The sequence below is a fragment of the Perkinsus marinus genome (assembly GCF_000006405.1).
Source record: "Perkinsus marinus ATCC 50983 genomic scaffold scf_1104296968036, whole genome shotgun sequence".
Taxonomy (NCBI): Eukaryota; Perkinsozoa; order Perkinsida; family Perkinsidae; genus Perkinsus; species Perkinsus marinus.
This window is the reverse complement of record NW_003203299.1, coordinates 41280-65368: the sequence shown is the minus strand read 5'-3', so window position 1 is coordinate 65368 and position 24089 is coordinate 41280. Positions and strand designations below refer to the sequence as shown.

The 24089-nt window shown below is 45.9% G+C and overlaps 7 protein-coding genes across 7 annotated transcripts; 3 read left to right on the top strand and 4 right to left on the bottom strand.

Moving 5' to 3' along the window:
- Nucleotides 1-609: 609 nt before the first annotated feature.
- Pmar_PMAR020167 (hypothetical protein) lies at nt 610-5682 on the bottom strand (the record flags this gene model as incomplete). Its single annotated transcript, XM_002768497.1, has 20 exons — nt 610-710; nt 867-1009; nt 1133-1239; nt 1293-1332; nt 1379-1432; nt 1613-1706; nt 1751-1830; nt 1874-2000; nt 2047-2178; nt 2388-2467; nt 2494-2553; nt 3060-3219; nt 3266-3315; nt 3694-3738; nt 3952-4043; nt 4091-4205; nt 4252-4375; nt 4420-4581; nt 5170-5276; nt 5561-5682. 20 exons carry the CDS (start codon nt 5680-5682, stop codon nt 610-612), a joined length of 1995 nt encoding a protein of 664 aa, XP_002768543.1.
- A 1814-nt stretch (nt 5683-7496) lies between these two features.
- Pmar_PMAR020166 (ribosomal protein S23, putative) lies at nt 7497-8063 on the top strand (the record flags this gene model as incomplete). Its single annotated transcript, XM_002768496.1, has 3 exons — nt 7497-7564; nt 7648-7850; nt 7897-8063. The coding sequence occupies 3 exons, from the start codon at nt 7497-7499 to the stop codon at nt 8061-8063; spliced, it is 438 nt and encodes a 145-aa protein (XP_002768542.1).
- Nucleotides 8064-8808: 745 nt separating this feature from the next.
- Nucleotides 8809-14106, bottom strand: Pmar_PMAR020165 (hypothetical protein; the record flags this gene model as incomplete). Its single annotated transcript, XM_002768495.1, has 16 exons — nt 8809-9027; nt 9072-9191; nt 9232-9386; nt 9721-9887; nt 9932-10051; nt 10101-10199; nt 10401-10477; nt 10529-10723; nt 10949-11084; nt 11703-11814; nt 13353-13445; nt 13485-13544; nt 13590-13745; nt 13789-13894; nt 13948-14021; nt 14064-14106. 16 exons carry the CDS (start codon nt 14104-14106, stop codon nt 8809-8811), a joined length of 1932 nt encoding a protein of 643 aa, XP_002768541.1.
- A 925-nt stretch (nt 14107-15031) lies between these two features.
- Pmar_PMAR020164 (hypothetical protein) lies at nt 15032-15813 on the top strand (the record flags this gene model as incomplete). Its single annotated transcript, XM_002768494.1, has 3 exons — nt 15032-15267; nt 15315-15460; nt 15506-15813. The coding sequence occupies 3 exons, from the start codon at nt 15032-15034 to the stop codon at nt 15811-15813; spliced, it is 690 nt and encodes a 229-aa protein (XP_002768540.1).
- A 1957-nt stretch (nt 15814-17770) lies between these two features.
- Pmar_PMAR020163 (hypothetical protein) lies at nt 17771-18178 on the bottom strand (the record flags this gene model as incomplete). Its single annotated transcript, XM_002768493.1, has 1 exon — nt 17771-18178. The coding sequence occupies one exon, from the start codon at nt 18176-18178 to the stop codon at nt 17771-17773; it is 408 nt and encodes a 135-aa protein (XP_002768539.1).
- Nucleotides 18179-19683: 1505 nt separating this feature from the next.
- Nucleotides 19684-20673, bottom strand: Pmar_PMAR020162 (vacuolar ATP synthase subunit E, putative). Its single transcript, XM_002768492.1, has 3 exons — nt 20589-20673; nt 20449-20540; nt 19684-20397 (listed from the first exon to the last, which is right to left on the bottom strand). Exons 1-3 carry the CDS (start codon nt 20652-20654, stop codon nt 19884-19886), a joined length of 672 nt encoding a protein of 223 aa, XP_002768538.1. The 5' UTR covers nt 20655-20673; the 3' UTR covers nt 19684-19883.
- A 761-nt stretch (nt 20674-21434) lies between these two features.
- On the top strand, nt 21435-23885 carry Pmar_PMAR020161 (Casein kinase I, putative). Its single transcript, XM_002768491.1, has 11 exons — nt 21435-21570; nt 21618-21716; nt 21772-21882; nt 21923-22042; nt 22095-22185; nt 22238-22356; nt 22405-22550; nt 22598-22698; nt 22761-22836; nt 23257-23332; nt 23378-23885. The coding sequence occupies exons 1-10, from the start codon at nt 21457-21459 to the stop codon at nt 23258-23260; spliced, it is 981 nt and encodes a 326-aa protein (XP_002768537.1). The 5' UTR covers nt 21435-21456; the 3' UTR covers nt 23261-23332; nt 23378-23885.
- Nucleotides 23886-24089: the final 204 nt, after the last annotated feature.

Genomic DNA, 24089 nt, shown 5'->3' with positions numbered 1-24089 from the left:
ACATGAGTATTACAAAGTTCATCCAATGGTATGTGGTAGACGATATGACCAATTCGGAGCCTCGTAAAAAATGTATATTTTTTTCACACAATCTCGTGCCCTACTTATTGGCGAGCGAGTCTGACGATGCATATAGGTTAAAGTATGCGAATCTAAGCCGTTGTCCCTATAATCTGTTTTAAAATATATATTTATGTATGTCAATCTAATACTATTGTAAATTTATATATATTAATACCTGTGTTGTCGTCGTTGGACTTACACACACACTTGTTGGCGATCGTATGTTCGCCTGTCATCGTTTTTCTCAAGCCAAAACTAGATCACACCTCCGAGTAAACTGCTCTCTCGTATATGCGGTTTGGACAGTCCGCGTGAAGTTTTGAAAACGATTTTTATCGAGTCTTCCCTTTTCGATTTGGTATGTGCGTTCTGTACTGTGGTGACATTGAGTGAGATTACCTCCGTTCACCCCAAATCTTCCGAAGGTTGGTAATCCCCATGGACTGAGCTCAACATGTTTAGCAATGTACGAAACAATGTTACAATCACAAGAGGAGTTCCCAGTGAGTAGATCTGCAAGTATCGATCGTGAATCATTGAGACGTTTTACCCCGTGAAAAAACGTTGGAATGTCCTGCATGTCCAGTTCAACTTGCTGCGGTACGTCGATGGAGTAGCAAAGAACATACGTACGAGGCGCCAACAAACTATGGACGAAAATATACTACGAGGAAGCACACAAAGCGAACGGCAGAGTATATGGAAACCGCAGATATCAATATCGACTACTGTACGTTTCCAGACGGACTCTAACGGTGCCTGAACTCGACAGCTACACTCTATCGGATTCACGGTGGACTTACCTCGGCCTAGTTGATTGTCGGCCAGCCTTTTCACGGTCACCTCCCTATTGCCGTAGTCAACGCCAGAGTTAACATCCACGACTCTCACTTTGGCTGGGTCTGGCGCTCGAGCTGCATACCATTCTACCAGGTCGGACATGGTACTGAGGAAGAGGGATGATAATAATAATGATAGTAATGATGATAATAATGATAATGATAGTAATGATAATAATGATAGTGATGATAATAATGATAGTTATAATGATGATGATTATGACGCTCACCTGCCGGGTGTCAGCAGAACAACCTTCCGCCTACCGTCCAGGTCTGTAATGTCAACTTCTATAAGACGAGCATTCAGATTGCTCGCTTCATCATCAATCACGCGGGTCTACAAAGATACTATCCTTGCCCCCACGATAAGATTCAGAATAGGTCACTTACCGCCTCATCCCCGCGTCGTGTCCAACTAGTAAGATCGTCCCTATCACATAAACATCGAAACTACACCTCAGCCGATTCCAACCTACTGTTCGTAAGCCGAGCCTTCCCAAGACCGCCTCGAAGACCCTCCTCCACCATAACTAAGTATAAAGAAACATCGCTATAAACTATGGTCAATCACATGTGTTGGTGACAACAGGGAAATTCTTATTGGTTTCTGCGCACTTTTAATCCGAATATCGCGTAAATTTCTCTAGTTATTGAGGAAACTCCTGAGCTCAGGTGAGAAAAGCTAGCATATATTTCCACACTGAACTCACTAGTCTCTCTCAGCTCTCCCTCCACCTGGACCGAAGGCTATCCCTCTTTTCCTACCGCTGACAGCAGCAGCAGCAGTAGGCGCCGCTGCCGACTCTAAAATGAAGAATTTTGAAGATCTATATCACCGAAGTGGATACCTTCACGTGGCCTCAAGTAACTCTCAGTCGCTCTCTGGCTTTCCTCTCGAGATCTCAACGTTAATGCCCGTCCGAATTCGCTGAGCAGAAAAAATGCAGGCGCCGGGGATCGAACCCGCGTACTCCTTGCCGGGGGCCCCAGTCGCCGCCGCCGCCGCCTTGGTTTGATAATCACGATGATACCCTCTACCATATGAGTCATATTCCCACTGCCTTTCCTCTCCCCCAGCCGAGCCATCCGTGCCCACTCCTGAGCCGAAAATAACATCAAGACGATTCACCAATCAGCAGCTCACCTGCCCATCTACTGTCACCAGTCACCGCAGTTTTAGCGTCTACTGCAGCCCTTCGTGAATTGCCTCGTCGGGCCGGTCGATCCTCTTTTAATGGAGGTAAGTTAGCAAAGAAGGATCCGCCAGGCTTTGGCACTGAGATCGTACGAAATCAATTGACGCGAGTGATAGTTTTTCCGCAGTATTGGAATTGGTTTTCTCAAAGTTTACGCCCGACAGGAGTACACCAGCCAACAATACTTTTTTGAATTCCGAAATTCTCTAATTTGAAATTTTAATTCTTCGAAATTGACTCCTATTTTTCACCAACACATGTAGTTGATAAATGTTCTATCAAAACGTACTTGCAGCCTTCTTATCATCCTTCGTTGACTTTCCTCGTTCACTCCGTCCCTCAGGTGAGCGTCTAAGACTAACTGCTAGCCTATGCATAGCGATAACAATGCCTACGTGCGATGCCTCTCTGTCGACTCCCGCGGCTTGGTTCTTCTTGACTCGTGAGTTCTGGATCTAAGCACAATAATACTGATTAAAACATCCAGCGGAGCGATGCTCGGAAATTTTCTCATTAATTTTAGGAGCGTGTAGACGAATTCTGGGCGAAAAAATCCAATTTTTTTCACTTTCCGCGGCTGATCCCACAACTTTCTTCACTAGAATTCTACACACGATAAAAAATTTCCCAGAATTTCCATATTGTCACCAACACATGTAGTTTCTTTTCCCATACTGCTCCAGTGTTAAAATGTATATTCGCTTTCCTCATTTGAGTTCAGAAATTTCCTCACTTATTACAGAATTTTACATACAAATTTTGGTACAAAAAAAACCTAAATTTTCTCGTTGTTCCCAACACATGTAGTTGACCATGTGCATTTTTTCCAACACTGCAGAGCGTCAATATCAACCCACCTCTACCTTCGTGATCTCGACCTAGACCTTGTGCGCTTCCGTTTTTCCCTACTCCTAGACCTGCTCACTCCACACATGTTCCAAGCCAGCAGTCTCCGACCCACCCCGCATCCGCCTTGCTCTTTCCCGTCGCCTCTTCCTCCTCCACCTTCTTAGTGCGGCTCTCACTACTATGCCGATGATGATGATTATGATGTTGTGAAGTTGGTTTTTCAATTCCCCCCAAAATCATACTCTTGCTGGGCTTCTGCCATAGTCCGAAACCTGGCAGAAATTTTCACAAAAATGAAGCTCTACTTAGAGTAACTACTTTTAGCCTTGCAATACATACCGTGGCCTCGTCCCCCACACGTAATGCACCTATAAAAAGCAGTATTGAAATATATATGTTTAGTTTCAACTGCGTCACCCGTTTTCCGTGAAGTGGCGTTATACTCTATGACAAATGCGATATTCGCGGCGATATGCAGTAGTCGTGAAATATGTTTTCATATCACTAGGGTGGTGAAACTCCATTATACAAATCAACACACGATTCAGGACGAAGATTTCGAGGAAAATAAATCAGAATTTCCCAACATTTTTGTCACCAACACATGTAGTTGACCATGTGCATATTCTCCATACCCGTAAAACACGAACATGCAAACTCAGTGCAGCATAATATGAATATTGTCAACTTCATAGTTTATGAAAATTCGAAAATTCTGATGAATTCTCGTTGATTTCTACTGCTACTCGTGGGTGAGTTCCCATGCTAGTGTGAGGAGCCTCTCGAGGAAACTAAGCATATATTCCTCCAACACTGATCGTTCTACCTCAGCAGTGTTGGAGGAATATATGTTCGCTTGCCTCAGCTGAGCTTACTAAACGGAGGAGTTTTCATAAAAACTCGGGTAGAAATATACAGAAAAAAACCATAATTTCACAAAATTTTCTCATAATTTTCATATTGTCACCAACACATGCAGTTGAAGACGTTCATACTAATCCTACCTGAGCGAGTCCAACACAAATGCCGCCTCGTCCTTCGACACATTACTTGTCCCCTTTCCCAGGACAATCGCTACCGATTCCTCCACAGCAGCCTACAGCAGCAGCAATACCAACACTATCAACCTCCACGGAGGCACACCTCGACATCCTCATCAGCCTTCTTATCATCGCACTTTTCCGCTCCATGTCCCATGCCGCCACACTGACCACATCTTCCCAAAGGGCATCTATCTGTGCCGTGCTCCTCAGATTTACTACCATCAAACCGTCACAATCACTCGCGTTATGAATCCATATTACCACCAAACGCACTTGAGAGGCGCTCCAGAAGTCGGCAATGTGTATATATGACCTTCCTCAGATCGCAGGGTGTTAAAGTAGCGTTTGAAAACGTCATATTCCGTGGAGTCCAATGGTGGTAGCGCTATGAAAAAAATGGGGAAATTTTTCCATAAAATATACCATTACTTCCTCTTTTTTTCTTGCTGGGTTGCCGCACCCCTTTGCTCGGCTCAGCCTTGCCCTTCTCCAGAAGTGTTGAATCGGGTCGGAAGTCCTCCGTGAACTCGGCTGTTGCTGTCTCCTCTCCCCCTGCCGCTGCTTCACCCATCATCACGTCCATGGGATCTCCTGAAAAGTTACGAATCATAAATGACAAGTGAATTTATGAAAATCATCGAAATTTCCATAAAAAAATCGAAAATTTCACCGACTAAAATGATGTGAACATAACAATATGAAAAATACTACAAAACGCAGCGAAATTTATTCCGACAAGCGTAATTTTTCACCCATTTAGTGGATATTTCACCCACGATTTCGAAAAAAATACCAACAAAATTTTTGCTGTACTGAGCTTACTCGGAAGTTTGGAAAATAAATTTGACCATGGACGCGCGTAAAGATAAGAGGAAATCATTCAGGAACCTATAATTTTCCCAGGGGGGGGAACTCATTTTGAATTTTCGAGATGGCTAGGAGCACATTCTTCAACCAGTTTCCCATGTAGATGCTAGGAAAATTCTTCATCATTGGAGTTTCACCACCCTAGTGATATGAAAAACATATTTCACGACTACTACACGCCGCGAATATCGCGTTTTTCACCGAATTTTACGCCACTTCACGTAAAACGGGGGGGGGGGGGGTGAAACTCCATTGTTATCAAAGTCTGGGAAACGCTATACATGACATACTTCCCGCAGGAGAAGCTACTACCATATGTCGGTTCTGTGCTGGGTTGTACTACAGCTACCCTTGCATTAGCCATCCTCTCGAACTTCTCCTTTACTAAACGGTAGAAGAGTGCCGGGCAGGATGAGTACCTCGAGAATTGAAATTACTGATGAATTTCAGTCTACAGACAACCAACACAGTGTTGGAGGAATATATGTTTGCTTTCCTCAGCTCAGCCCACGAAGAACACTAGTGAAAACCATATTTCACGAGTACCGCATAGCGCGAATATCGCGTTTTTCACCGAGTTTTACGCCACTCCGCATCAAACGAGTGAAACTCCTTTAGTATAAATTCCGACAAACCATCAACAAGATTTTCCCAAAATTTGTCACCAACACTTGTAGGCGTATATAGTAAAATTTATCATTACCTTTTCATAAACTCAGGCACCTTAGCTCGCATAGTTTCATCTCCTTCTGCTGCATACAGTTCTTCTAAACGATGAGCATACTCCATGTCGTGCTTAATGGTAGAGGAGGAGGAGAGGACCATCGATGATATGCAAACGAAGAACCTCTAACACACCTTCACAAAATATACTGGAGTTTCACCACCCTAGTGATATGGAAAACACATTTCACGACTACTGCATATCACCGCGAACATCGCGTTTTTTCACAGAGTATTACACCACTTCACGGGTTGAGAAACTCCAGTGTAAAACTGAGCAGCTTAGCGATAAACACATACATGTGAAATTACATTTTTTAAATCATGAGAAAAACGCCTTTCTCACTAGTAGTGAGAAAGTCTTGAACCTCTCCGAAACCCTAGACAGACCCCCTGGCAGGCGCCATACTGGACGGATGAGCTTACACACAAAGATTGTCTACGTCTACATACCACAAGCATTACCGGATGATGTACAAAATCCAGGGAATACAAGCTGAAGGGTAAACCCGAACTGCTGAGAGCGAGTGACAAACCTCCTTGGATATCTTCGTTCTTCCTTTGATTTTGTAATTTACCAAAGCTGAACTGTCATACGTGTTTTGAGTACTAAACGCAATCAAAATATAAATATTTTCCAGCGATACGGAGAATTTATGGTGGAAGTTTTGAGAGTGCCTCCTGTGAGAAATTATCGCCTTTGAAAAAAAACGTTCATAGACGGACTCAACAGTCACACGAAGTCGATGGCAAAAAACAGACTATAGACAAAATAATTTCTACTGCTCATACCACTCCTCCACCAACTCACATCCCCTTCGTCGTAGCCAATTCCGATCTATTGTAAATGGAGTTTCACGACGTGCCGTTTAACGTGGTTAAGTGGTGTAATACTCCTTGTGAATTACAAGAAAATCGTTTTTCGCCAAGTAAAATGTGAGATATGTTTTCCACTAGTGTTTATCATATCACTAAGGTGAAACTCCAATATCACCCACCCCTTATTGCTCAAGTTTAAACTTCGGTTACACCAGAGACTCCTTCACAGAGGTAGAAGCCGATCAATGAGTTCTCCAGCAAATCTTCTACTACACCGTTTAGCAGCTTTTACTACTGGTCAGGTCTGTGAACTGTTGCTCTCTAGGCGAGCTAATTATGAAATGTTTGACACTCCCTGTTCGCTGTATTAAAACGAACGAACTGTGATGATGAACAGGATCATGAAGTTTCCTGATAGCGGCAATGCCCTCCACACATTCTCAGCATAGCCGCCTCATCGAGTCGTACACAGTCACATCAGCGAGTACCATCTCGCCGATCGGGAAGGTCTGCTCCTAGGCTTTATATGGTATAAGCGTCATACAACATAGTCTTTCAAACGCTACTTCACAAAACTATGGACATTGATTGTAACCCTATCCACAACTGTTTCCCCTTTTTCGCCGAGCCTATAGGGCGTGGCGTCACGTATTGGTATCCGAAAACATCTATACTAGGCCATCTAGTACGTCTCCCGGTTATGTATTAGGTGAAATATCGAGTGATGAATCTGAAAGCTTTCCACTACAAGAGTTACCTTCCACGTGAGGGTACCTTGAAGTTTCCTAGGCTTACCCAACTCCGACCACCCTGCAATGCTATGAATCTATAGAGAAGTTAGGCTTAAAACGGGGATGAGTCAAAGTGAAATTCCTATCTCACTGTGTGGCAGAAACATGAGATAGAATCTTGAGGTGAATAGCAAAGATTCATAACGTGCCCAGGACAAAAGATACCAAGTAGGTTCGGGTGAAGAACCTTTAAAGATGCCACTGCTAGTTTAACGGGCGCGCGCGGTTTTAAAAGGCTATCGATCAGGTGATCGATTTGGATCATCATCGCGAGGCCGTCTGCCGTATACCCCGACCAGTGTCGTCATGGGATCCGGTAAACCCAGAGGAATCAACTGCGCGCGTAAGCTCCGCAACACCAGGAGGAAGAACTTGTAATAGGGGATAGTCTGTAATTATTATTAATATTATTCCATACCACTCCTTCGTCTCATCGTCTCGATTGCATTCTATTCAGGTGGGCCGATAAGGACTACAAGAAGGCCAACCTCGGAACAGTCTTCAAGTCCAACCCCTTCGGAGGCTCCTCCCATGCCAAGGGAATCGTCGTCGAGAAGATGGGTATTGAGGCCAAGCAGCCTAACTCTGCCATCCGTAAGTGCTGCCGTGTGCAGCTCATCAAGAACGGCAAGAAGATCGCCGCTTTCGTCCCCAATGATGGTAATCAACAACCACCCTCGAGTGATAAGACTATCGCCTTGTTCAGGTTGCCTCAACTTCATCGATGAAAATGACGAAGTGCTCGTGTCCGGATTCGGCCGTCGTGGTCATGCCGTCGGTGATATCCCCGGTGTCCGTTTTAAGGTTGTCAAGGTTGCCGGTTGCTCTCTTCTCGCCTTGTACAAGGAGAAGAAGGAGAAGCCTCGTTCTTAAGGAGCTCAATGACTTCCTTATTCCGGTCTCACGACACTCCGCTTGATGCTAAAGTGTGTTGCGTTCTCTATGGGTAATGTGATGACCAATAATCGTCTACCCTTTTCATAGTAATGCGCTCATTTCGTGGCGTAGTGTCCAACTGCACATAGTCGACTACATGTGTTGGTGGCAATATGGCAATTCTGGGGGGGGGGGGAAATTTTGGTAAATTCTTAGTGTTTTCTGTGCGCTTCTTCCCCGAGTCGTGTGTAAACTTAAAAAATGTAACTTTGAAATCAGCTGAGAAACACGAAGGTATTATTCCAACACTGCTGTGTGCCGTCGTTACCTGTACGTGGCAGTAAATTCTTGTGGTGGTAATTTTCGTACTTCTACCCGAATTCGTGTGTAAACTGGTAACGATGGGAAGTAACCTCGAGGGAAAAGTCGGGAAAAAACTTCGCCTATAATCGTCATTGCTATTAGACAAAATATTTTTTCCGAGGGATTAAATCACTCACATAAAAATTTTCATGTGTTAACGATTTACTCCCTCGGGAAAAGTGTTCTATGATGAAATACTAAAATCGGGAATGATATTTTATGATATAATTTTTCATATATAAATCTACTGTATATATAGACACAGAAACACACACGATCGTCATGCGTTAATCATACTATGTCGATGACCACTCGAATGCTTTTGTTAAATCACCACTTCTCCAACACAACAACACTATCGTATCAGAAATCACATATGCTACGAACCATCAACCATCGTGCTTTCGTGTCTACTCTCAATTAATATCCGTCGAGCCAGATCGGACACTTCTCCCCAACCTATGCTCTTGGTGCTCTTCTTATCGAAGATTCTCATTTTCTCCCAGTCACTCGCCCAATGCCACGCGACGTCGTCGAGTAGCGCCGCATCAATGCACTTACTGCGACCAACCGGGCTTCTTAGGAAATTATTCAACACCTAGAATATTGGAATATTTTACATACCACTCCTTTTCCACTTACTTGCAGGATCTGCTTCTCAGTTCGCGCGCTCTTCTTACAATAAGCAGCGATCGATAGCTTTATCAAAGAGGGCATATCAAAGGCCTCATTGAGCCTCTCCACGATGTCGGGTTGCCGCATCTACCACGCAGGTTCGAACCCCAGGCAGGGCATCTCTTACCGTAATATTAGCAATAATGCCAAAGACATTATCAGCTATCCCCGACTTGATCACATCGTTAGCATCCTTCTCTGTTGTGTCTTCGTCATGTAAACGACCAATCCAGTCCGCCATCAGTGGAAGCAACATTTTCGATACTAGGACTTCGCATACGACTAGAATGAACAATGGAGTTTTACTCGCGATATGGAGTGAAATGAAAACACTTAACGCGAATCACCCCGCATCACGTAAAACACATACCACGTGTTTTACGCGTTATTCACTGCTTTCATGCGTTTTTCACCAGGTGAAATGCGGAATATCATATCACAAGGGTGAAACTTCAATATACAGCGTCCTGTTATAAAACGCATAGTAACTACCATGCTTGGTTTCCTCAGCTGAGCTCAGTTACACTGACATACGATTTACAATGGACGTATACCAAAACCAACGAAAATTTCCCACAATTTTCAGCATTGTGCAGATTTTCCCAACACTCCTCACCAGGTTTCAAGTCGTCAATAAAGGCAACTTGCCGAACGAATGACGACGTCATCCGCATTGTCTTCAACAATTCACTCCCCGGATTGCCCTCCTTGAACCCGTTATGTAGCACACCAACCGCCCAAGCCAGAAAATTATCACCGTCCGGATTCGCCAAAATCTTCGCGCTGCGCTCAAAGATATTCCATCAGCACGCATGCGCAACACTTACTTATCAGTGGTGTTCGAGAACTCCCTCAAGAATAGTGCGAGGACCTCAGCCGTTTGTGAATTTCCAACGTCTTTCAGCCTTCGTAACACTACGCGCGTGTTGGTCATATGATTTTCATCGCTGAAAATATCCAAAATCTTCATAGTGCGCTAAGATACCCTCACCCTACCAACAGAGCTCTCGAGCCCAGACATGCGCGGGGTTCTTCGCCAACTTGTCGTCATCAATAATCAATGCCTTCACACATAGCAGTACTTGCAAGTCTGGCCTGAACCGTGCGTATGCGTGCACAGTGTCGGTAAATATGTTTGCTAGCCACATATGTTTGCTCACTAATTACAGGAGTCTATATACGAACCAGGACAGGAGAATCTCTCAGAATCCTCATATTGTCACCAACACATGTAGTTGACCATGTGGATATTTTCCCCCACACTGTGAGTGCATACCACTCCTCCCCGAACCTCACTCAGATTCCTCATCTACCGCTTGCCGACGTAGCAGATCCAAAATGTGGTCAAGCAAGCCCGTCTTCAGAACAGTCCACTAGCAACAACCACAACTACACCAGTAGTCAACATCACTCAGGATTTTCACCTTAGCATTATCACAGCCTGTCACCATCAATCGTATGCCTCTACACACCGCAGACTCCCCAGTAGAAGTTGCGATGGCGAACTTGCACAGTTCACTGCTCGTCTTCAGCAAGCCACTCTCATCGACGAGAGCACGAGCGTCTCGACACCCCAGGACGATTGGCTCGAGGAATGGGAAGAAAACAGTAGTGAGATTCTAACCAAGGAAGTCTTGGAATATATGTTAGCTTCCATCAGCTGAGTTTCGGAGTCTACGAAGCTAATTTAAGGAGTTCACGTACGACTTTAGGTAGAAGTGTACGAAAACCAACAAGAACGCCATGATTCTCATACCGTCACTAGCACATGTATTTCACCATATGCACATTTTCCCAAACTGGACCAATGGTAACCCTAAGTGGTCACGAAAGTCTTCACTCACCGCAACCATGGCTTCCTCGGTGGTCTCCTCTGCCACTATCAAAACGTAGGTGGAGAAGAGTCGACGAAGACCATCGAAATCCACAAAGTCCTGGCGAGCTGTCGAAGCCTCTGATGGCGGTAGCGAACGGAATAACCTGATAAGCAGTGTTGGAATATATGGTCGCTTTCCTCTGCTGGACTAGGAAGTTTACACACGACTTCTCATAGTAGTGTACAGAAACCACTTGGAATTTTCTCCGAGTTTCCATGTTGTCACTAACACACGTAGTAGGCCCACCGACCAAGGCTCTTAAAACGATATCCTACAGTACTTATACGATACTTAATCATCGCTCTCTCATCACCGTGACGAAACTACGCGGAAATTATACCAGCTCACACTGGTAGCACCTCATGTGTCCAGAATGGTACAGCTTGGTTACCCACATACCCCCCGTACGATTCTGCCAAGTCAGAATCGTCACCAATTTTTCTATATAGCAGCCAGCATGGTTGCGAACTCAGCATCAGCTCCGAAATGACTAATCACGAGTTTTTTCGTCACTTAGTAGTTCGTATATATATAACATTGTCCATAGCACGAATATAAACACTACGTTCAAATATTATAGTACTACCATACACTTAATATCATAGTAATAATTGACCAGTTATCTATATTATCAATACCACACCCGAGTGAACGCGCGCGACTTGTGAAGAGGGCGTGATGTGTGGTTGCAGCCTATAATAGAGTATCCACGACAACCTACTTCGCAAGTGCTTCCATGATAGCCTTGAAGGAGTTCTTATCCAAACCAGAGCCCACGACTTCTTCCAACTGCTCGTCGAAGGTAACCAGACCTTCAGCTGTCTTTAGGGAATCTGCCAAAGTAGAATATCCCCCTATAGTCCCCATGACGTCACCTAGCAAATCCTCAACCTTAAATGGAGAATCCGTCATCACACCAAGAGCCTTACACACACACACACTGTTACCACTCCCACACAACATCGCGCTCTTCGAAACAGCAATACGATCAAAAACTAAAATATAGTACATATAAATTCTCACTGTTGATAGGATTGTAGAGAACAACCAACGATGGAAGGCCAGCCTAGAATTGACGAACAGGACAGATCAATCGATATACGGGGAAAATGAAACCTTGACAGAATAGCTAACTGGTAATGATCGATCAACATAATATGTACGCATAAACATTGCCGCGCTCTAACATCTCTAACAATTAGTTAACTCCATATCAGAGACCCATCTAGCTTTGAGAAATAACGTTCCCCAGGGTTTGGTAACAATGGGGGAAATGTTCCTAATGCGATGATGACATTTACGTGGGAAACTGATTGAAGAATGTGTTCCTAGCCATACGTGGAAAATTAAAAATGGGTTCCCCTCGGGAACACTATTATATATTGCACCATAGTGTCGTAGAAGTTCTTCATCGGCGAGCTGTTAAGTGGTGATATACATCGTGGAACGCTTCGCTCCGCTGTTCCCGAACTGTGCCCGCGACAGGAGGACAAAATGTATGGATTTTAATACGCCTTTATCCCATGTTGAGTCTTATTCAGCGTCACTCAGCTGTGGTCTGATTTAAGTCACCAGGTATGTCCCACGATGTACGCGAAATACGGTATTAGATTTGCACGCATACACAAGATACCACCCACATAGAAGTATACGCTCTCGCTCTTGCCAGCAACCAATGCCACATTCAGCTCTCAGCTTCTTCTATTGAGATGACTGCCTAATCCCTACCCACGTTCCACCTACCATCGCTTCTTGCTAGCGTCATAACATGTTACGTTAAGTTATACTCCCACCTCACAGATGCACTTTAGTCGTCTTTCCTCAGTTCTAACTTCGGAACGCGAGATAGGGAGTCAGTAGGCCGAGTAAAGAGGGCCCTCACGTTGGCTGACGTAAATGAAGGCCGTTAGCTATATGGGTGAATCGATCAACTTTCCCTACTGCGCACAATCATGCTCCCACCACAGGCAACTCAGTGGAAACTTCGATACGTATGCTTAGAAAACATGCTATGAGATTATTGTAAAGGAGGAATTAGTACACCTCCATGTGCGTAACGAAGTATTGACCATAAATCGATAGCAAAAACAAGACCCGATCTTCATCAGTCACACCCATGGGATAATAATCGAACACAGCAACATCGGCTTACCTATCGCAACTGCCAAATTATTTTCGGGCGAGCGAGATTATCATTTACATCCAACGCTGATCGCCATCTACCCTAGAAACTTAGCATGTCACAATGGCACTTTTTTCTTTTTCTTCTTTTGTTTCAATTGTATTCGCACCAAAATTTGCACGCCCCAAAACGGCTTCCCACCCCCTACAAAAACAGACTTGCCAACCCATCAAAACGCACCCCCCTTACGCTGTGTCGGTACAGTGTTAGTCGTAGGGTCCAACACGACAGTGCTTGCTCGACACATGAGTTCACCAACAGGGCCAATCGCTGGGTTCGAACCTTACTGAACATGATCATCATTACTATAATGTGCCTCACAATGGTTAGCCGCAATAGCAATCGCCTTTGCCATTTTGTATACGTTTTCCGGGCCTATCCCTGAGGCGCCATACATCGCTGTCCTTGGAGACTCGACAGTACTACCAACTAGCCTAGCCGCTTCCCCATCATGTACAATATTAGTGATAGCAACAGCCAAGGCCGATACGCTACTCTTAGTAGATACGTGTAAGGACTTCATCTCACTCACATCTCCTTCGGGTATGCATTCGATTGCCATGCTCACCCATATGTCCTCACCTAACCATAGGTGGTGACACCAACCAACAGCTTATAGTGTCACCATCAGTCGGTGGCCCTGTAAAGCGCAGCACTAAAGGTAGGAGCCTTTCCATCTGACTGACCATCGCCGCCGCTCGGACTGCCCGATTCAACGACGATGGGTTCGACTAGAAAAACAAGCACCAAATGCCAGTCTACCGTTCCTCGGTGAAGTTGCTACAGTTTGGATAACAACGATCTCTTCCGGTTCCGCCTTGAGGCAGTTCTCAATCACTTTCGCCAACTCCTTAGTATCTACATGATGATTCAAATTGGTGTTGTCTCTTAAAAACTCACCGATTTCATCGCATATTTGGAATCTATTTTTCGTCTCCATCATTTTACGAGAAGGCCGAATACGGCCAAGGCCACGTAAGAGATGCCCCCTGTCAGCTGGGGTCCACCGGATGAGCTTGCCAGAGAATGCCGCCTTACACAGTCGTCGAGAGAGTATTATCATCGCAGTGAACAACACTCCAGGAGATCCCGGGTTCAATTCCCACAAGCGACAACATATTGCCTCGTATACGTCATTCAGGAGTACCACACCACGCCCTATTCCCGAAAGACCCTCACGAGGAGTATTGCTCAGTGGAGGCCTTCCCATGCCTTACTCTTGCATTACTCCGCCACACGAGAAACCCGACCCCCAGGACTGTAGGAAAAACATTAACATGAAATCAGCGCGGCAATTCTCGACGTAATAATCGCCTGCCTCCACAAAGTACTAAGCCGCTGGGATGCCTTTCCACACCTTCCAAGACTATTCTCCCATAGTAGTAATCATCACGACATGTGTTCATACGGCAGCCTTCCCCTCTAAGCCCAATAACGTGTGTGGTATTGCAGATGGTCGGGTGGACTAAGTCGCCTTGGGCGCAGTGGGTCTCCTCGGCGTCGTACCCGTCCGAAACCATGAACATCTCCTCAACGTTACTGAGAATCTCGCATGGATGACTCTTGCCCATCTTGCGTGGAGGATAGCGCGCGCCATTCTAATCGATTCTTGCAAGTGCGCAACAACGACCGATGTGTCATTCCCAATAGGGATTTCCTATGTCGAAGTGCGGGCTCTCGTTCCCTTGTCAAGCTGAGGTTGTCCATTGCTAGTTGACCTACGGCCGGGGCGTAAATTAGTCTCGGCCCAGCCCAGCTGTGACGGGCCCATCCTAGTCGGCCTCTTTAGAGTGTCGGACCAGCGGTGGTCGCAGAGACTCTTCCCTCAGTTGACGTTGTTCCCTTGTGGCGGTACATTGCTGTTGGCTATGGATACTGCTACAACCGCGACTCCCCTTCACGTGTGTGAATCTGATGATCCTAATGCCCCCAAGGAGGAGCCTTTCACCCTTCCTCCTGCCTACGACCCCGAACAAGGCTCTGCCCCCCAGGCAGCCCCAGTGGTGACCAGTGCTGATGTGAGCAGCGGTGAGCCGCCGCAAATGAGCGATGTCGTCAAGAGGCTACTTAAGACCAGATTCTGCCGTTATGGGGATCACTGCAAGTGAGATGGCGATACCGAATCGTTATTTTACTATTTATGCTTGCCAGGTACGGCGCTAGGTGCTTCTACGCCCATAGTCCCGAGGAGCTGAGGCAGAGGCCTCCCCCTCCTCCTGGTTACCGCAAGGGCTTCCCTCAAGGACATACAGCTCCCTTCCCTCCAGAGCATATGGCCGCTATGGTGGCTTTTCAAGGTACGGGGTACCTTCCGATGTGGTCGACCATATTTGTCTTGTCAGACCCTATGATGGGTTACCAACCACCATTGGGTTTCTTACCCGAGGCTATGGCACAGTTGATGGCACCAATGGGGGATCTACGTATGAATATGATGCCCTACGGCCCCTCCGAGAACTCCACTGCTAACACCTACGGTTACGACAACACGGCTCCTGGTGCCCCTCAGCCTGCTCAAGTGAAGGCACCTGTTGTTGGAGATGTGCCCGGACGTATGACGGTTAGTCTGAGCCATTCTGGTATGACTGCCGCCCAAATCGCCAATCTCTTGGAAGTGGCTTCTTCGACTGCGAAGGCCACTGAGAAGTAATTTGGTGCGCGATTGATGCGCTGGTGAAAAGGTTGTTGAATTTGATGTATTGGCCAGTTGGCCTCATCTCTATCGGTTAATTCGGTGTCCGCAACCGAGCCTACTGATCTCTTGGTGTTGGATAGACTGTGAGGTAACGCTATTGAGATATCATGGGTTATGGTGGCACCGATTAATCAATATTGCGCATGATGAGTTGTATTAATGATAATATAGCTGTCGTGTTACATAGTGTTAAACCGTTGGGTCGCGAATCTCATCCAATGAATTTCCATCTGAATGACTTTTTTCCAAAAGGTCAACCCATAATGGAAAGGACGGTTGATTTTTTTCAATCGTCCAGAATAGTGAATATGCGTGCCGTTACAACGATCTCCAATTGTAAGCGTACGTACTCCCCGTGACCAAAGTGTTTTTGGAAGCCGTGTCGAGTGTTGAGTACCACATTCTTGCGACATAGCAACATGCGTTGTCAGTTATAACACGACACGTGCAGCAAGATACTCGATGAAGTTCAATTCAGGTGTGTGGTCGCAGTGAGCTGGGGAGGGCTGGAGTGGCTCCATAAGCGCCCTTCAGGACGCTAAGAGCACACCAGATGAAAATGCATTACGGTCGGGGAGGTGAAAATGGCCAAAATGCGCTTTGTTGAGTTTCAAGTGCGCGACTTGGATTTGCACGTAATCAAGCATGGGGAGTTGAGTGGTAAAGGAATTAGTTTGCGCGCTTCTAGATGGCGCGTGCTGTACCAAGATAGAAATTTGACATCCCCTTAAGAATTAAAGTGATCTAAAAATCAGGAAAGGCAGAGGCATCATCAGGAGTTTCCTGACGAGAGATTGCCGTGACTGCCGAGCCTGCAATACTCATCGTGGGGATTGTCAATGGTGGTCTGCCATCATCGAATAGGGAGTCACCCTGCCCACTCGCCGCTCTGCAGCAGAGCCTCTGCTACTTTAGCAATGGACCGATCGCGTATCATGGACCGTCGACTAAGAAGGGTTCTTGAGTAACCCGACGTCTCCTGTCGATTCATGGCTAGAATGCTCTCCAGATGACGCTTTTGTCGATAGAGGTCTGAGACCTCAGGTCCGCCGGGATCGAACCTGGGTGCTAAGTTGTGTCACTCATACTCTGTCTCGATAAAGGCTCTATGTATTAATACTGTGAATTGATTCGGCGCTGTGAACTTCATCGCGTTAACTTCCACGTTAACGTCTTCATTCCGGAGCTCATCAACCACCAGCGCGATCGGATACCACGCGACTTAGCTCGAGATCCCGAGAGTGTCTGGCCGAGGCCGCCATCTGAGCTACATCAGCCACTGCTTCCAGTGATGCCACCGATGTTGTCAAGACGAATTTGAAGTACTGATAGAAACTCTATCATCACCAACTCAACCCAAGACTCAAGTATTCTAAAAATAATAAACTCCTGGCGATAAAAATGATATACACAACGGGGAAGGGCTGGCTTACAATCAGAGGCATTCTCTCGTCATGGACCCTGGCTTGATCCGAAGCAACAACCCAATTAGAAACCTCACATGAAAATGGACCTCACATGTAGATAGACCGTGATAGGATCTACCTTCACGTAAAGTGTTCATATACAAGGTCACATTTACGAAGATGGATGTATTGCGCGATAAACCCTCAAGTATTAGAGCTGTCCTTCCTTGAAATATATTGGCTTCAAAGTGTGCGTACCTTGGGGTTTACCGCAGGCGGGTGCGTACCGAACGCACGCTGACGATCCTCCCGTTTGACTTTTTAATCATATTTCTTCACTCTAGGGGGCTTCGAGCAATTGGATGCGTCTATTTAACACCGCTCAAGTACCGGATAAAACACAACAGCATATAAAATATTGAAACACTCATCTAGATTGATTGCACGACTACTCAGATAAGAACATTCGACCAACATAGTTGATGCTAAGGAATACCTAAACTAGGCTAACAATAGTAGGGTTCACCTTCGCAGTCACTATCAGTGGGGGCAAAGCAAAGAGAACCATCATCCTTCTTGATGATACCGAAACAAACCGCCGGATTCTGCCAAGTCTTGCAATACGATCCCCACTTGGAATCGCGGCACTGAGACATATCATTGCATACGTCCTGACAGGTGGGTGTGGGCTCGGGACAAGCCACCGGCTCCAACGTGTAGTCATCACAAGTGTCCTGTTCGGTCGGCTGGAAGCAGTAACCATCATCCTTATGGTAGAGACCGAAGCAGACACCATTGCCCTTGCAGTAGGAGCCATACTTGGAGTCAGCACAGGGAGAATAACCATCACAAATATCCTGACAATACTCGGCGACGGCAACGGACAGAGCAGCGATGGTGAAAGCGACCTTCATGGAGGAAACAAAAATAAGAGTCAACTGCAGGAGAATAAAAGTAGACTACCAAAGAGTAGCTTATATTGTCGGTACCGGCAGTGTTTCGAACCACTCAGAAACTTCAACTGAAGCACCCAATTTGAGGTGCCTCATAATATTCCTCACAATGTGAACCATCCATGGCGAACCGGCTCCACACGAGTAGTCAAGGGCCAGAAGTCGACGGAGTTTATTGGCTATGCCTTCCGAGTACGCAAGGACCCAAGACCGTTTCAATGTATCATCATCTTCGCCCGCCGAAACCATCGTTTCATTCGGCACCGCACAATAAAGATATGCACCCACGCTTCTGCCATATACACCCACGGATGACAACACCGGACTGATCTAAGACAATCACGCCCACGGGGAGCTACAGGAGTTTGCCAAGGCTACTTGATGATATACCGAGACGCTGGACGGCTCAGCTCAGACGAGCCGTCCAAGTATGCGAGGGAATTATGCCCGTGAAATTGGCGAGAAAACCTCAACAGGTGGAGGGAAGTCGACCAGAGTGCTTCTGCCCTTCCTCACTCGGGTTCTCACACCTCACTCTGGTCAGTTATCAATCTCGTACTACCGGCCTCTCGACATTTTAACTCGAGTGGAAGTGACAGTAATCGGCCACAACAACCCCAAGGTCAAGAAACGTGATTACGTTGTGGGGAACTGTCGAGTTCACATATACTCAATGAAAGCTCATCTGCACACGTCGATAGTCTAACCTCCTTTAGTCGTTACCCTTCCTTATCGTCTTCAATACTAATCGACGATAATACCGTCACGATGCTCTATTCATTTGCTTCTCCAATGGTCAATCATTCGAGTGCAAAATTTCAACTCCTCTAGTTTCCTTTGCAGTCGCCTCAACAGCTCGAGCCCATGCCAGAGTGCATTCACTTCTCCTCTCTTCCTTTACATTAAACTCTACACACACATCGCCTTACCCGTCAGTCAACTCAGTCTATTGAAATTCATTCATGTGAACCATTTCCATCAAGTAACTTCCGTACTGGCATCACCCAACACGCTATACGTTCTAGATCCACTAGAGACCTTTACAGGTTATCATTTTCACTGAAGAATAAGAAGGGCCAGAATTGAGCACCGACTGAATCTATCAGTAAATATCTAAACTGTCAGTATGACTGCACGAGCCGTGCATGATGAACAGCGCAGAACGCAGACACCAGCGACGACGGGCTCACCTAGCACTACTAGGAGAAGATTATACTGGTGTTAAACACATTCAGTCATATCAACTCTGATCGAAAACAAGTTGAACTCGAAGAATTAGGCTCAAATTGTAGAGCCAAAAGTTTAATGTCAAAAAATACACAACCACTCCATTCGAAAGTTCGACCTCGTTGAATCTGTTCAACCTTATCGTACCATCGATGGTATATCACTCCACGCGATTGATACTAAAAAACTCGACATTGCTTCGATGTACTCGTGAATACGAAACTGTATTGTTGAAATTGAGACAAGTAGCCTCACTGTAGTTACTCAAGCCATCGCCACCAGCAATAACAACCACGGAAAACCACCCCAATACGAGGGCCTATTGCAGAACTATTCTACAACGACGACCGCCGCCGACAGAAGGTGATGATGATAGTCGCCACTTAGTGGATGGACAAAACGACCGGGTAGGGAGCAATGGTAATAATAATGGCACATCTTAGGCCTCAATAGGGAAGAGGACCTTACGCAGATTAGGCTTGTCCTTCTCCTCAAGTTGACGAAGACGGGCGTCCAGAGTGTTATCAACACGGATCTTGCCATCGTTGCAACTAAGCACAACACCACCAGCCTTGCCCTTGAGAGGGTTCTTCCTGTCTAGGGTGAGTACAACAGCCTTGGTAGTGCCCTTAGCCTGCTTGGCGATCTCGGCAGCGTAGATCTTCTGAGCCTGGGGGATGATACTCTCAACAAGAGCCATATCCTCCTGACGGCAACGAATGGTGACCTCAGGCTCAAGAAGAGAGAAGCAACCCTGGACAATGAGGTTGGTCACAGTGGTCTTGTAGGCGGGAGTCTTGGCATAAGCAGAGAGCTCGGCAATAGCATCATCAACAGCCTTGTGGAGCATAGCATCACGCTCACCGATTTTCTGCAATCGAGAACGGTTGATAGCAGTGGAGCGAGCAATAGCTCTCTGAGTCTCAATCTTCTTAGCCTTCTGGGCATACTCCCTGAAAACAGCAGATACGGACAATGATAAAAATAGTTATGATTCGGCTTACTTCCTGACCTTCTCCTTCATCTGCTGGACAAGCTTCAGCTTCTCGATGTTGAAGTCCTCCATAGCCTTAGCCTCAATCTCTTCAGACTTGTCCTGATACAAACATATAAAAGCTACCGTAGATAACGAAGAGCTGCTTACCTTGGCTTCATTGAGGATGAAGTTAACCATCTGTTGAATCTGCTTTTGGGCCTCAGCTGCGTCCATGGTGGAATTTAGTGGAATCAAAAAAGATATTACCGAACTCGAAAGACCAGACAGTTACTGCCTTGGATTGACTCTCACAATGAATAGTAGGTAGTACTTCGAGGAGGCAGACGGCGAGAGACGAAGCCACACAGCAGTAATCAGAGCGACACAGAGCATTTCCAGCGTCCCATACAGACAGAGCCAAAACCTAGGCGAGCAGGATAGCGAACAATACTCTGAACTCGTTAAGTGATTAGAGAAGGTGAATGAAGAAATGACCGATGGGAGATACCTTCACGAGCTTTACTGCGCACTACAGCCGCAAAGCTTGCTCAGCGATGCTCAAATCGATTATGATGGCGCGCGCGCTTGAATTTGCGGCCGTTCATAACGAAGTTTCTTCGCTGCTCCCCCCACGTATGTGGAAGATCGATCTCGAAGGGTGGCGTGTTGCTATCGATGTATCGTCAACGTCGTACTGTTCCACTCGATAGGGACTGCCTCCTCACTGTTCGCGTATCCTGAGCTCCCCGTGACATGATACGAAATAGGTCCAATCGGGGTATCGAAGTACTGTAGCCACAACATTGAGGACTGTAACAACACGGAGGACATGGACAGCATAAGCGGATGTGATCGACAATCACCCTCAAGTGGATTGAATAGGTTTCGATGGTCTGCCGTCAAAATTGTGTCGCTGTCCCTTTCTGGAGCAGGTCTGAGCTCACACGAGTTTCAACAGCTATTAATAGACTTCTTTCACACTCGCCGAGGGATTGCTCATCTATCGTTGTTATTTCGAGGTGTTTGCTCCTCCTAAATGTCTGGCAACATGGATCTGAGAGTTGGTGGAAAGTTCAGAATTGGACGGAAGATCGGAAGTGGCAGTTTCGGTGACATTTACGTGGGGACTAATCTACAGACTGGCGAGGAGGTACCCCATTGAGGGTTAATCTGATTTTATAATGATGTTAATCTTAGGTCGCTATCAAGCTTGAATCTATCAAGTCGAAACATCCTCAACTGCTTTACGAGTCCAAACTATACAAGATTCTGGCAGGTGGTGTTGGCATCCCTCTGGTGGGTTGATAGGAAGTTGTGTGTGTTGTGGTAGAGATTGTGGTCGACTGTGCAGGTCCATTGGTATGGCATCGAAGGTGACTATAACGTGATGGTTATTGATCTCCTTGGCCCTAGTCTGGAGGACTTATTCACCTTTTGTAACAGGAAGTTCAGCTTGAAAACGGTAAGTAGTTGGTATCAGTTGATATGCAATAACGACGTAGGTGCTCATGCTGGCCGATCAAATGATCAACCGTGTGGAGTATGTTCACGCCAGGAACTTCATTCACCGCGACATTAAACCTGATAATTTTCTAATCGGTCTCGGCAGGAAAGCCAACCAGGTGAGAAAAAGAAGACGAGGGCGATCTGAATTGGCAGTTGATCTCATCGCAGGTCAGCATCATCGATTTCGGCCTCGCCAAGAAGTTCCGCGATCCTAAGACTCAACAACACATCCCGTATAGGGAAAATAAGAATCTCACCGGTAGCAAAGAGATTTATGTTTGCATACCATCACCTGGGCTCATCGTCGTCAGGAACTGCTCGTTATGCTTCCGTTAATACTCATCTTGGCATTGAGCAATCTAGAAGAGACGACCTCGAGGCGCTCGGCTACGTCCTCATGTACTTCAACAGAGGCAGTCTACCGTGGCAGGTTGGTGAAGATCCAACGAGTATCGGTTATAGCGGTGCTCTACCTCAGGGACTGCGCGCCCATACTAAAAAGGATAAATACGAGAAGATTATGGAAAAGAAGATGAGTACTCCAGTTGAGGTCCTCTGTAAGAACTTCCCTTGTGAGTTCGTCAACTACTTGAACTACTGCCGAAGCCTGAGGTTCGAGGACAGGTAAATAGCGAGCAGTAGTAGTTGTGGTAGAATGCGTAAATGATCAGGCCAGACTATGCTTACCTACGCCGAACTCTCAAGGACCTGTTCTTTCGCGAGGCATTCCAGTACGACTTTGTATTTGATTGGACAATTCTCAACTACGAAAGTAAGTTGAGATCATTTTGTTTTCTCTTTAATCTTGTTGAATTGTGTGTTATCGTTCATCAGGATCGCAGCAAAGTACACAAGGTTCGGCTGGGGGGGCGAATCAGGGTAAGCCGGCTCAAGCGGCTGGTCAAGCGAAGTAAGCCTGATGTTGCTGAATAACGACTCGGAGGCATGTATTGCCGTTAACTCCTCATTATTTCGCTACAGTGACGGCGCTCTTAGTATTATTATCCGTAGTTCGACGCCTATGTATGAGGTTGGTAGTAGTTGTACTTGTAGTAATAGCCTTTGTTTGTCTCTCCCACTGTATTATGAGGACGATTATGTTTTTCCTGAGAGGCAATAAGGTATCCATTGGCGGGTTCTTTTCTGGTGAGCAGCAGTTTAGACGTCAGTTCTCATTGCTGTATATATCGTGATAGCGGCAAGTGGATGTTGATGATGAGGAAGAGAAGACTGCGATAGATGCTATTATTTAAGTTTATTTCTAATACTATGTGTCTGTTGTCACAGTGATGGGAATCATTTACAAGAAAGCTCATCCTCGTGTGGGCAGGTAATTGAAGTCGATATTGGTTTCGAATGCCCAGAGGCGTAATGGTGATGATGGTGGTGGACAACATCATATCTCGGTAATACTCAGTGCCTTGAAGCGAACGTAATAATTTTGAGCTCAGGTGATAAGGAGTCTACTACGTTTCGATGGATGCAACATTCCGCGAACTTGGTTGAACTCATTTCTCTTTGGCGTAAATTTCTGTGAATCTTCTCGAAAATTAGCAACGTCGTTTGGGTGTGCGAAACCAGTATGATTTCAAGTACGGCTTGTAATCAGAGTCTTATTATTACTACCAGTAGAAGGGCTCTATTGTTGTTGTCGTCGGCTGAGTCGCTTATCTACATCGCCCTTTCTACTACCATATCTGTCACTATCTTCGTCACTACTACTACTATCGTCATCATTTTGTTCGGGGCCCTCATACTTGACAAGAGGTTCCTTTGCCTAGTATCTCCCCTAAAAAGATACTGGTAACCATGTAGGAGTATTCGTAGTAGTAGAAATCAATGGCAACAGCAGCAGTGAAGTTAAAGAGGAGTGGTATCTTGTCGGTAGATGAGGTGGATAGTCGTCGTCATGGTTATCGTCAATGATTACTGCCATTATTATTACTACCACTTCTGTTGCTGCTGGCATCTGTAGAATGAGTTAAATCAATCTACTTTGTTGTGGTGTTGGGGTCCTTGCGAACGAGTTGCGGTTGCAGTTGAAAAATATTCCTAGGATGTCGTTCATCGCGAAGAAGGAGTCTGTGTTTTTGGTAAGCTGAGGAAAGTGTTCGAATAAGAAGACTCGATGTAATAATGTGGTCCGACTGCTATAATGAGGAA